The 12,954-nt window shown below is 34.9% G+C and overlaps 1 protein-coding gene across 4 annotated transcripts in view; it reads right to left on the bottom strand.

Moving 5' to 3' along the window:
* The window catches only part of Dgkb (diacylglycerol kinase, beta 90kDa), a 543,021-nt gene that overhangs the window by 426,005 nt on the left and 104,062 nt on the right, over window positions 1-12,954 (bottom strand). For all 4 annotated transcript variants that reach the window (XM_013024005.1, XM_013024002.1, XM_013024003.1 and 1 more), the window contains 3 exons: window positions 10,227-10,276; window positions 5,800-5,874; window positions 3,727-3,846 (listed from right to left, as the gene is read on the bottom strand). In XM_013024005.1, the coding sequence (XP_012879459.1) occupies window positions 3,727-3,846; window positions 5,800-5,874; window positions 10,227-10,276 (245 nt within the window). The remainder of the gene's footprint in view (window positions 1-3,726; window positions 3,847-5,799; window positions 5,875-10,226; window positions 10,277-12,954) is intronic.

The raw sequence follows: 12,954 nt of genomic DNA, 5'->3' as shown, positions 1-12,954 counted from the left end.
AAAAAACTATAGCACAAGCACTTTTTTTGTTGTTTGTTTTTGTTTTTTTTTTTTCGTTCGTGGGGCTTGAACTCTGGGCCTGGGCACTGTCCCTGAGCTCTTCAGCTCAAGGTGAGCCTCTACCACTTGAGCCACAGCACCACTTCCAGCTTTTCTGTGTGGTTTTATTGGAGATAAGCGTCTCACGTACTTTTCCTGCCCGGGATGGCTTTGAACTGTGATCCTCAGATCTCAGCCTTCTGAGTAGCTAGGATTACAGCGTGAGCCACCTGCGCCCGGCTTGAATTTTTTTCCCCATAATAAACTATTAGGGACATACACACCTCTCCCTCTCACCCCACCCCGTATTTGAATCCTATTTAGACTTGTAGCATCTGTGGGTCAGAGTGTTGTGAACAGTCACAACTTGTATATGCAGACATAGTTTGTAATTCTTTTTTTAAAGAAGAAAAAAACATCCAATCTTTTCGAATTGCTGTCATGTTAAACAATGTAACCCTGCCATCTAGTGGCCAGTAGTGGGAATACTGCTGTGGAATGCAGCTCTGATTGCTGGTTTTTTTTTCTTTCATGCATTAGTTTCTAACGCATTTATAAGATTATTTCTTTGTTGCTTTGTATGTCCCTCCCCCACAGTATAACCCCTGTTTTCATTATATTTGATGTTTGTATAATTTGTGGAGGAGAAGGGGAAAAACAAGTCGTTTAAGGATACAGGTGGACCTGTTGCAACAATGAGAAGTACAAGTTGTCATGTCGAAAACGAACTTTACAACTTTGGGGGGGTGAGGATTGGGTGGGGCTGCGAGGGGAGACTGGGAAGGGATGGGAAGTGTAAACAAAGGAGGAGGCTGCAATGCTTGATAAGAAATGTACTCATTATCTTGCCCATGTAATTGTAACCCCTCTGTACAGTATGTTCACAATAAAAAAAACTCTAAGTTAATTTCTCACGTTTTGTTTTTTCTTGATTAAATACATTATAACATTTTTATTAAAAATATAATTTTACAATAAATTATGTAGAGTTAATTAAGTGCACATTAACTTGAGGGAATTACCACCCAATTAAACTTGCTTCTTTACCTGAAATTATCAGAATGGCTTAAAATTACTTTATAAACTTATATACATATATATGTGTGTGTATTAAATAATCATGCTGAGTTCTTGTTTTATCAGACAGGTTGACTAAAATTTGTAATCCTCTTGCCTCATAATTTTTAAGGGGTGAAATTATAGGTGTGATCCATAGGTCTAGCCAAAACCATGCAGTTTATATAATTATCTACATGTACAAATTAAAATTTCAAAAATCTAGAAGAAATGAAACCCTTAAAATAATTCTTTAAAAGACATTGTAGTATATAAAACACAGGTTTCTGCAGGGTGCCAGTGGCTCACACCTGTAATCTAGCTACTCAGGAGGCTGAGATCTGAGGATCACAGTTCAAGCCAGCCCAGGCACAAAAGTTCATGAGACTCTCATCTCCAACTAATCACCAGAAAATGGGAAGTGGTGCTGTGGCTCAGTGGTAGCACACTCACTTTGAAATGAAGAGCTGAGGGACAGCACCCAGGCCCATGACTAACAAACAAAACAAAACAAAACAAAAAAACAGATTTCTAAAACTCCCTTTCATGCTTTGCAAGTCTTTTTCTTTTTCTTTTTAATCTTGCAGTGCTGAGGATTGAATTCATACTCTCAGATACACTAGGCAAATGCTTTACCATTGTGATCTAGGCTGCCTAACATCTTACCTATATATTTCTGACTCTTCTCTACTTGTCTTACACCACAATTTCACCAAACACTTATCATAACAAAATTTTATATTTAAAAATAGAAAACACTTCTAGGAAACCATTATTATTTGCACTTCCTGACTGGAGTCATCTGGTAGCTATTTTTCAGATAGACTCCACAATGAAACTTGCATTGTGGCCATTTGGTAAATCTTCCTTTTGTTCTCTCTTTGTAGTTTACATTGCATAATGTTTTATAGTAGGAAATGACTAAGCAGTTGATTAAGCAATTGATTCTAATATGAATATATACAATATATTTATAAAAAGGGGTGCTACATTACGTGTAGTATGTAAACATAAGATAAAAAGAAATTTATTTCCTTCCTTCCTTCCTTCCTTCCTCCCCTCCTTCTTTCCTTCCTTACTTCCTTCCTTCCTCCCTTTCCTCCCTCCCTCTCTCTCTCCTACTTCCCTTCCTCCACACCCTTCTTTCTTCCAGGATAGGTGCTTACTATGAAGACCTAATTGGCCTTGGGACTCACCATCCTCCTGGACTTTCACTCAACCTCTTTACTATTTGCCAGCATGCCTGGTTCAAAATGACAGTAAGAGGACCAGATACGGCAGCATTCCACTGTGATCCCCATTACTCATGAAACTCAGGTAGGATGACCTAGATTCCAGACCATCCAGAGAAAAGTTAGCAATAAAACTAGAGTGTAGCTAAAGTCATATAGCGCTTGTCTAGGAAGCACAGGGTCTGAATTTAATCCCTTGTATCAGAAAATAGAGATGGGTTGGGGGGAAGAGAGGCAGAGAGACAGAGACAGAGAGATAGAGAGATAGACACAGAGAGACAGAGAGATAGAGAGATAGACACAGAGAGAGGACAGAATAGAATTAGAAAATACAGATTTAAAAATAAACTTTGTTAATCTGGTGAAGCCCATTTATTTATTCCTAAACCCTTAGTCCATTTGTATTTTCCTACATCCATATGTACAAACATATTTTTATCTACACTCACATTTCCCTAACAGACTGTAGGAAGAATTGTCAGTATTCTTTTAAAAACTTGGTGCATTGAATAACTGTGGTATCATCTTGAATTTGCAAAAATGTTGCTTTGCTGCTAGTGAGAAGCATGAAAAATTTGGGGGTTAGATCCACAGTAGAAGATGTTGTGTTCTTGTATCTTATAAATGTATGTGGTTATGGTATTTTTTATCCCTAAAGTTCTTGAAATCTAATTATACATGTTATCATGTACATATGGTAATTGTTAATTGATCGCCAACAATTAATGCTAACATAAAAACCTAGCATTGACTATTGATGTCACTTCAAGCGTCACCAATATTTGAATTCACAATAATAATTTTATCACATTCTCATCTTATGTGGACCTATTTTTGTCTCTAAAACTAGTATTTAATTGCCTATAGAATTGTCATTGGAGGTAGTAATACAAGAACATTTTGATAGGCTTAGAATAAGAATTTAGCTGCTCTGGAGCTATATAAAGAAAATGTACTCTCTTTCGTATCTTTGTATCTCTTCTCAACTTTTAGATCTGCAATTTCCTCCTCTTTCAGTTACCCATAAAATAGAATGTAGTCATGAGTGGGGAAATATTAAATACAGTGGATCACTAGAAAAATTACAGTAATTTGGGGAGTTCCTTGTATTACATGAGAAAATACATATCAAACAAAGTACCCTTGATTACATGATGATAAAGGAAAACAAAGGAGAGGGAAAAATATAGTTAATCCTAAGGTGGTACTTGCAAGGGATCAATATGTTTGTGGTAACCATTCCTGCTCAAGGAGCTACTGTTAAATCGCATCCTGGCATACACATGAACAAGTCCAGGCACTTACTACATTGTTTAATGATAGCAAATGACCAGATTGAGTCATAGTCAATGGTTATTCTACAGAACTCCAGGCTGCCCTTCTCCATGAAAACGCTTACATTTTCCAGGCCAAGGAGCACAAGAAGTGGGATGGTCGTCATCCCCCCCTGAATCCACTCCTCCAGAGACACTGTGCCATCGTGGTCGTAGTCGATTTCTTCCATCATTTCATGGAGGATCTGTGGGACAGACAAGGGAAAAGGTGCAAAAGCATGAATCCCATGAATCTCACACCTTCCTCTACATTACACTGACCTGATTGGAACCCATTTTGACTCTTAGCTAAGTGGAGAATTAGGACACATCTCTTGGTAACTCAGTACATTAGTCCTGTTAGTGAGAAAAAGTAGTGGCTTAAAAAAAATAGATTTTTAAAGGAGGCGGTAACAATGATCAATAGGAACTGTACTCATTAAATTACTCATGTAATTGTAACCCCTCTTTGCAGTATCTTTACAATTAAAAATATATAAAATGAATAGAACAACTAAAGTAGAAAAAATGATTTCTAGCTACCTAGACCGATCAACTTCTAGAAGTAAGTGTTTAACTTCTTAATATATTTCAAATGAACAGCACAAGTAAAATAAGAACATTAAGAGTTGAAAGAGGGCTTTAATTACTTTCTCAAGATTATTTTTTTAGGTTCATATATATGCCAGAAAATGTCTGAACAAATTAACTTCATGGCAAAGAGCTCAAATAATTCTTTGCTAAGTAGGAACGGGTGAGGGAATTAAGTTGCTTTTAATTGCCTACCAGAACTTAATAGATACAGAAAGTTCAATGATCCAATCATATTTGATTAGATTTTTTTTCTTAGAGATGGTTTGTAGTTAATATCCCAAGCTTTTCTCCCACAGTGCTTGTAAGTGAGTTCATTTCTGTCCCTGTGCTATGGGTGATATCTACAATTACTGCCAAGGGTTGTTGTATGATTCAATGACATCCATATACAGTGCTATAGAGTGTTACTTTGGGCGTCATACATTGCCCTTGACTATTGGAAAGGCAAAGCACTCTCAAATAACAGCACCATGATTGTACACAGGAGAACTCCAGTGGAGGACCCACTACCTTTATATACTATGCCAGTGTAATCAATTTGGAAAGTAAAACAAATGAAGACAGCACTAGAACAAAATGGAGAAAGGTAACAAGAAATGGAATACACAATGTGTTTGTGGAGGTTCCCTTTGTCATCTTCAGAGCAACAGAAGGATCTAAAGGTTGAAGACAAAGGCTTTGGGGGAAGAGGAAAGAAGAACGGTGCTGGGATAATTATGTTGTCATTCTTAAAGAAAAAGGAGACACTGTCAGGCACAGATGATTCCTTCCTGTAACCTTAGCTACTTGAATGTCAGATCTAAGAATTGAGACTTGAAGCCAGCTTTGACAAGAAGGTCCATGAGACTCTGACCAATCAACCCGCAAAAAGCCAAAGTAAAGCTGTGGCTCAAGTAGTAGAGTGACAGTCTTGGGCCAAAAAGCTAAGGGACAGTGCTTAGGACTTGAGTTCAAAGCCCTAGTATCAGCATGCATGCTCACACATGCATACACACACACACACACACACACACACACACACATTCTTGTTGCTATATAACCCAGAGACTCACTTCAAGCTCATGATCTTCCTGCCTTCCTTCCATGCAGTTGTATTATATGCATCTGTCTTCACACGGGTTGTTAGGTACTGTTTCTTTAAACAGTTGGTTGAAAATTCATGTTTGTATCTTTAACTACTTGAAAAGGTTTGGACAAGCAATTGCAACATATGTGGATCTCTACTGATTCGTCTAAGAAATGACAAAAACTATGTATCTGAGACTCTGAAATCAACTGTCACTTCTCTTATGGCGCAAATAACCTTGGCTATATCTTCCAGCTGCTCCTGCTGACCTTTATTCAGAATACTTTCAGTGAGGAAGAAAGGGAGCATCACATATGCCCAAGTACCTCATGCAGTTTCCATTTTGACTTCTGATTAGTAACTTAGAGATGTCAAATGACAAAAACAAAACAGAAACAAAAACAAAAAACTGATGGTAAATAATTAAGGTTCCCAAAAAGTTTAAAAAATGAAAAGAGTGTTAGAAATTAATCAACAGTCAAATCATTCATATACCTACTGGATTAAGTTCTGTCACATCCCATTCCAGGTACTCTGCCACATGCATCATCTGACCAATGATATTTTCTAGCTCCTGGAGAGGAGAAAAGAGAAAGGGGAAAAGGGGGAGGGGAAGAGGAGAATGGAGGAAGAGAGGAAGGGGGAAAGAAAGAAGAAAGAGAAAAGGAGGAAGATGCATAAGATCAAATTCATCTGTTCTTGTTTTTCAAAAAGTAGCCCAAAAGATTGAGCTTTGTATCAATTTTATATTATCATAAACATATATAATCCTACGTAGATAGCTTATAAACTACACAAGAAAGTATAGCTTTAATATAACTGTGTCTGGTGATTGAGAAAACTGTAGCAGGAGAGGGCAGCACACTGCTGAGAATGGTTTCCTTCCTTGGAGACATACGCTTAATACCTGTATATGTTCATAGGATGTGATTTTTTTAAGTCCAGGAACATCCTGACCTTGTGGCTAGAAAACAGATGTGGGAGGTAGAAGAAACCCTACGCGGGCAACTGAGGGACTTGTATGTATTTTTATTTTGTTCTAGTGATATTATGTATTGGGCATCTATCTAGTCATTTACTGAGACAATTTACCACTTCAGGGTCAAGGTTTGGAGGCTAAGTGTATTTTTTTTTGTAAGACAATTGAATTTTACTTTAGATTTTCATACTTCTCTTCTCCATTAATAATGCTTTGAAGAACTGTCAGACAATATATAACTGATAAGTACATAATTGGCTAAATAAATTAAAATATTTATATATATTTAATGTTTTCATGTTTCTCTAGTTCCAGAAAAGATTAAAACTTTTTAAGAAGTTTGTAATTTTAAGTATAATTTGTAAACTGCTTTTTAAAATCCAGTTCTGGGGCTTAAACTCGGTCATAAATTTTATCCCTGAGCTTTTATGACCAAGGCTAGTGCTGTACCATTTGAAAAATAGCTCCACTTCTAGCTTTTGCTGGTTAATTGGAGATAAGAATCTCATATACTTTCCTGCTTGGGCTGGCTTCCAACCATGATTCCCAGATATCAGCCTCCTGAGTAACTAGGATTACAGGCACAAACCACCAGTGCCCAGCTCAAATATGATTTTTAATTTTAATTAAAATTAATATAACCAAAATCAATATAAACAAAAGGTAGCATCTGATAGTATAACCAAAATGCAAGAAGTGTAAAAGAATAAAGCTTGAAAATATATTAGTTATAGATCATCCTTTTCAAATCTCTAAACTAATGTATGTGGTTGATACTGATTAAACAGAGTAAAATATAGTAAAAGAGGTTGTCATTTGGGGAGACAAGAGTCTATCTGGGTGACAAGTTTAAGTTATGGTCCTTCTATCCAGAAAAAAAATTGTAATTATAAACATTTTTATTTTTGTAAGTCAGTTTGCCCAGAAAGCACAAATATAATGAATTTATTAAAAACTGGTTACAATTTACAAAATCCTGTGTTACTAATTTCTATCTATTCTATGTAATTTGTATACAACTTACTGGTTCAGGAAGAGCTAAAAATTCTTGGATATATTTTTAAGAATATTTAATTTTCATGAATTATTATACAATAACCTCTCATATTCCAGTTACTCATCAGTAAATTGGATATTCTAAACTTACTAGTTCAAAGTTTCTGAAAAGGCTCATTATTTTCATATGAAATATTTTTTTCTTAAGAACTGATAACAAAAGGTCAATAACTTTTGTTGTTGTTGTTGTTTTGGTGATGGGGTTTGAGCTTTTTCACTCAAGGCTAGCACTTTACCACTTTGAGCCACAGTGCCACTTTTGGTTTTCTGCTGGTTAACTAGTCATAAGAGACTCATGGATTTTCCTGCCTGGGCTGGCTTGATACCTCAGAGATACCTGAGATCCTCAGATCTCAGCCTCCATAGTAGCTAGAATTACAGGCATAAGCCACCAACACCAGGCTTATTAACTCTTTTTTTTCTAATTTTTTAATTTTAATTTTTTTATTTTTTTTAATTTTATTTTATTTTATTTGTGAACATACTGTACAGAGGAGTTACAATTACATGGGCAGGATAATGCGTACATTTCTTACCAAGCATTGCAGCCTCCTTCTTTGTTTACCCTTCACATCCCTTCCCGGCTCCCCCCTCCCCCCCAATCCCAATTCTTCTCCTTCCCCCCTTTGTAAAGCTTGTTTTTGACATGACAACTTGTACTTCTCATTGTTGCAACAGGTCCACCTGTATCCTTAAACAACTGGTTTTTCCCCATCTCCTCCACAAGTTATACTGACATCAATTATGAGACATAGATATCACTTTCCAAACTATCAATTTTATTTGTTTTTCCTCCCAAAGGTTAACTGCAGCATCTTTCATATGTCAAGACATATGACTTCAAAAGATGTTATTGAAGATATTGATGGATTAAAGGCAGTATATTGTGTGGAAAAGATCCTAGAAATTAAATTCAGTCCTTTACCTAGATTAAATTTAGTCCATTTATTCTCATCAATCATCAATATTGGGAAGATAATCACAAATACTGCTGGTAGTATATATGTTCCCCCCAAATGGTCAGAGACCAATGAAAACATTTAAATTGAATTTTCAAATCAGCTGTCAACACATGGCTAACAGCCTAGTAGAGAAGAATCATTTTAATTTAATTAAAAAGAAACATTAAACAAAATGTTTAAAATGTGATTTGCATTTGTATAGTTATGTGTGCCAATAAATATATTGAAATACCTACAAGAAATTTAAATTTGCAACTGGGAAATGGCACCAGAAAATGAGCAAATTTATTATGAACTATTATACTTCTAAATATAAAACCAATTATTAATAGGCAATTAAAATAAAATGTAAAGTATTACTGAGATTTAAACACAAGAAATGCCACAACTACTGCATCAATTGAGAGTGGTAGTCCCTTCCTGGACCAGAAATTCTCCCTGGAGAAGGTGATATACCACTATCCTACTCCATATTAAGAAAATATGTCTCCAAATTCATTGCTTTGCTTATAAAAATCTATCAGAGACCAGATAAACTGCATGGTAATTGACATGATCAAAAATAGTGTTTACTTTGGGCATTATTAAATATATTAAGCATTTTATTTTTAATAAGTTTTCCTTCCTTCCTTCCTTCCTTCCTTCCTTCCTTTTTTTTTAAATTTGAAAATACCAATCAGGAAGTGGCGCTCTGGCTCTAGAGGTAGAGCGCTCGCCTTGAGCTGAAGAGTGCAAGGACAGCACCCAAGCCCAGAGTTCAAGCCCCATGACCGACAAAAAACAAATGAAAATACCATACAGAATACCATACTAAAGTTCGAAAACCTACTTTAGTAAGTTTTTTTATTTTGAAAATACTGTACAGAGGGGTTACAATCACATGAACAAGGTAATGAGTACATTTCTTATCAAACATTGTTTCCTCCTTCTTTGTTTTCCCCCTACCATCCCTTCCCTCCAATCTCCACAACTAAGTGAACTTTCCCACTTGAAACATTTTAGACTCTTGAGGGTTTTTTTTGTTCTTGTTATTTCCTTTGAGAGACTAGGAAACAATATAATACCCAAAATACATTATCAGCAAATATAAAGTCGATTATTGGTTAAATCCTGACATAGACCAACATTTGAGATACTGAACTGAGTATTTTGAATTACCTGAAAGGTATCAATGATTTCCATATATTGCAAATAAAATAAATATGTAATTATGTCTTTAAGTTAATCATACTTCCATAAAAATTTAAATGGTACAATCAGCATATAAATTGGCACATAAAATAGGATATTTTGAAAAGAGAAGTTTGTCAGATCAATACAAATATATATATATTTATTTATTTATTTATGTATTTGAACAGTATACGTGGGACTATAGATATTCTTTTGTATGCAAATCCTGGGGCTTGAACTTAACTGCTGGGCTAGTTTGGAACCAGACTCCTCAGATCTCAGCTTTTTGAGTAATTTGTATTGGTTACTCATGAAACACTGGTTACCAGCTAAATCTACTTTTTAAAAAGAGACAAATAGCGAATTAAAATAATAAATTCTTTGAATCTTACTTGTATTTCTCCCTATTTTCCTTAGTACCAAATCCCACTATTTATCTTTCTAGATAAATAGTTTCAAGTTTGTTTTTTTTTTTTGCTTTATTCAGGCAACACTCAAGTCCTTTTTTAAAATCTTAGTGAAGATAAAAATAAAAACCTCATATTTTTGTAGTAAAACCATTCAATAGAACGATCACAATTCTATCTTCTCAGACTACTGTTTTTCACAAAGTCAAATGATAAAAATGCCATGGGAGTGGATGCAAATTATATTAAGTGTGCTTTCTGTGGTAATAGCTTTAAATTTATTCATTGCCTTTCTCTGAAGAAATGACTTTGAAATTTTCACAGAATATTTGAAGGAAAAAAAAATTACCGAGCTGTCCAGGAAGCCGTTCCCATCGGAGTCATAAAGACGAAACATAACTAGGATAAAAGAGGCGTTGAAAGAAACAGATTACAAATGAACCAGGCCAATGTTAGCTTATGACACATGCTTTAAAATTTAATTTCTACTGAAAACAAACACTAAAATAGCCCTTGTTCAAAGCAGTTGTTATTCTGTAAGATCATATCTCAATTCATGTTAATCTGAATTACTCAGTTTACAAAAATACTGGATATCAGAAATAAAGTCTGTCAAACTTGGCTTATTTATTATTAGATTATGGACCTATAAACTCAAATATGACAACAGTAGTTAAAACAATATGGCTTAGTTACTAGTGCAAAATGGAGATGATATAGAGTTTTATTGATTGGAATTTGAAATCCATCATCTACTATTACTATATCATTGTCAAACATTTTTTAACATATAAAATGAGAGTATCACCATGCATGGGATTTCCATTTTCTATAGCCAGCATACAGCACATACCAGAAGCCACAGAAATGCCTTTGTTAGTATGAATACCCAAACACTGGGGGAGAATAAAATGGAATGTGATGTAATGGATTCTCGCTGATGGCTGATGCCAACACAAAATATATTGTTTACGTGGTTATAACTGTCTGCTCAGATCTTAGGGGAATGATATAACCAATCATATAATGCAATAGAGATTGGGAGCTTTGTATGTAGCAGCTCATGGAAGAAAGGACCAGTAACCAGCTCAAGAATTTCTCTGTATAATTCACAGACCCGTTCATAGCTGTGGAAAATGTTGCAGGTGCACTCTTCAGATAAACAGAACCTGGCTATAAAAAAAATGAAGGTGTGGATATGATGGAGCATTTGGGGGTTTGTATAAGTTCCTGCAGGATCTTGAGGTCTAGTATGGTAGCACATATTCATAACTATGTGGCAAAATTATAGACTCAACTTGATCACATAGTTGTAGTGAATGGTACAATTGTTATCCTTGTACTCGATGTTTATATTTCACTAATTCTGACATTATTATTTATAAGACACAAAATTTGGTCTTCAATTTTTAAATTTAAAACAAATTTTTAAATGTTGCCAACTTAATTATTGCTATAGGGTGTTATTTTTTAAAAACACAATGATATCCTGAAGATGTAAAATGGTAAGTGGGAAATGTGTATCTTTTGAAATAAAGGAAAAATGTTAGATAAATTGAAAGACCTTAAATATTTTTTCTTTCCTTCTTTCTTTCTTTCTTCCTTTTTTTTTTTTTTACAAATCATGGGGTTCATTCCTTCTCACATCTTCAATCAGTAATAATAGAATGCAGAATGTGGATACTAATCATTGTGACATTTTCTAGGTAACAAAAGGGTGAAAAGTCATAACTTTGTAAGGAGCAAGAATTCATATTCTACTCAGAAAAGGTTTTTACAATAGGAACTGGTATACATGTGAAATCGTCTCATATAGATCAGGTGTAAAAGCCCTGTGCTCTCCCTAAGTAGATGGAAGAGCCAGGGAGTTCTTGTCAATTAAAAGAAAGATTAAAAATAGGAAATAAGTAGAAGAGCAGATAAGGTTATTGCTCTGAGCCATGAAGTATAAAAAATAATTTTTAAAATAGGAAAAAAATCATCATAGATGTAAAATACCCTGGAGGGTTGAAGCTTACAAAAAAAATGAAAAGAAGGTAGAGAAAGAGAAATGGAAGGAAGGAAGGAAGGAAGGAAAGAAGGAAGGGAGGAAAGAAGGAAGGGATATAAGGGAAGGAGGGGGAAGGAGAAGGGAGAGGAAGGGGAAGGGAGAGGGAAGGGAAGGAAGGAAAGGAAAGGGAGGGGAGGGGAGGAGAAGAGAGAAAAGGGATGGGAGGAGGGAAATGAAGGAAATAAATCAGTTTTGATATTCAATGTCCATATAATACTGAAAGGTAGAGTGAGGATACTTTTCAGTGAGAAGATCAAAAAGTATATGAAAAGAACAAGTATCCAAGTCAAAATTTATCGTGAAAAAACTGAGATTTGAATAGTTATAGGATTAAAGAAAACTAATCACATAATGGAAAAATAATAATTCAATACTTAACTCTATGGAAAATGATGTGTTTGGTCTACAAACCTATAAATATGTTCCCTCTGTAATTACATTTATAAGTAATTTTGATATGCATATTATTGGTAATGTCATGATAAAACCCAATTTCTTTTTTTTTAATTGTGAAAATACTGTAGAGAGGGGTTACAATTACATGGGCAAGATAATGAGTACATTTCTTATCAAGTATTGTAGCCTCCTCCTTTGTTTCCCCTTCCCATCCCTTCCCATCCTCCCCCCCCAATCCTCCCCGCCTCCCCCGCCCCCCACCCTGCACCAAAGTTGTAAAGTTCATAAAACCCAATTTCTATATACAATGTAATGTACACCAAGAAACAAAATTAAAAGTAAAGTTAAAATAATAAATAATATTGATGAAATCAAACAATAAATTTTCAAATGTGTTAAGACTTTCTTCTCAAAATTAAAAGTAAAGGCAGGCCCAAGTTCAAGTGAACCATTGAACAAGTCGGTGTTATTTTTGAAATTAATAGAAGTTAATAAATGTTTAGGTGCCAAAATAAAATAATCTCAGTATGAAAAGTATTTATCAACTTCATGGCTTCCAAATGTGGGTAACTGCTACAAAGTTACAAGCTAGCTTAACTCACATTTTTTTCTTTTTTATGCTCATGTAATT

This window comes from Dipodomys ordii, unplaced genomic scaffold, assembly GCF_000151885.1.
Source record: "Dipodomys ordii isolate 6190 unplaced genomic scaffold, Dord_2.0 Scaffold72, whole genome shotgun sequence".
Taxonomy (NCBI): Eukaryota; Metazoa; Chordata; class Mammalia; order Rodentia; family Heteromyidae; genus Dipodomys; species Dipodomys ordii.
Note: the sequence above shows the minus strand (reverse complement) of the source record. Positions and strands in the feature narration are given on the sequence as shown.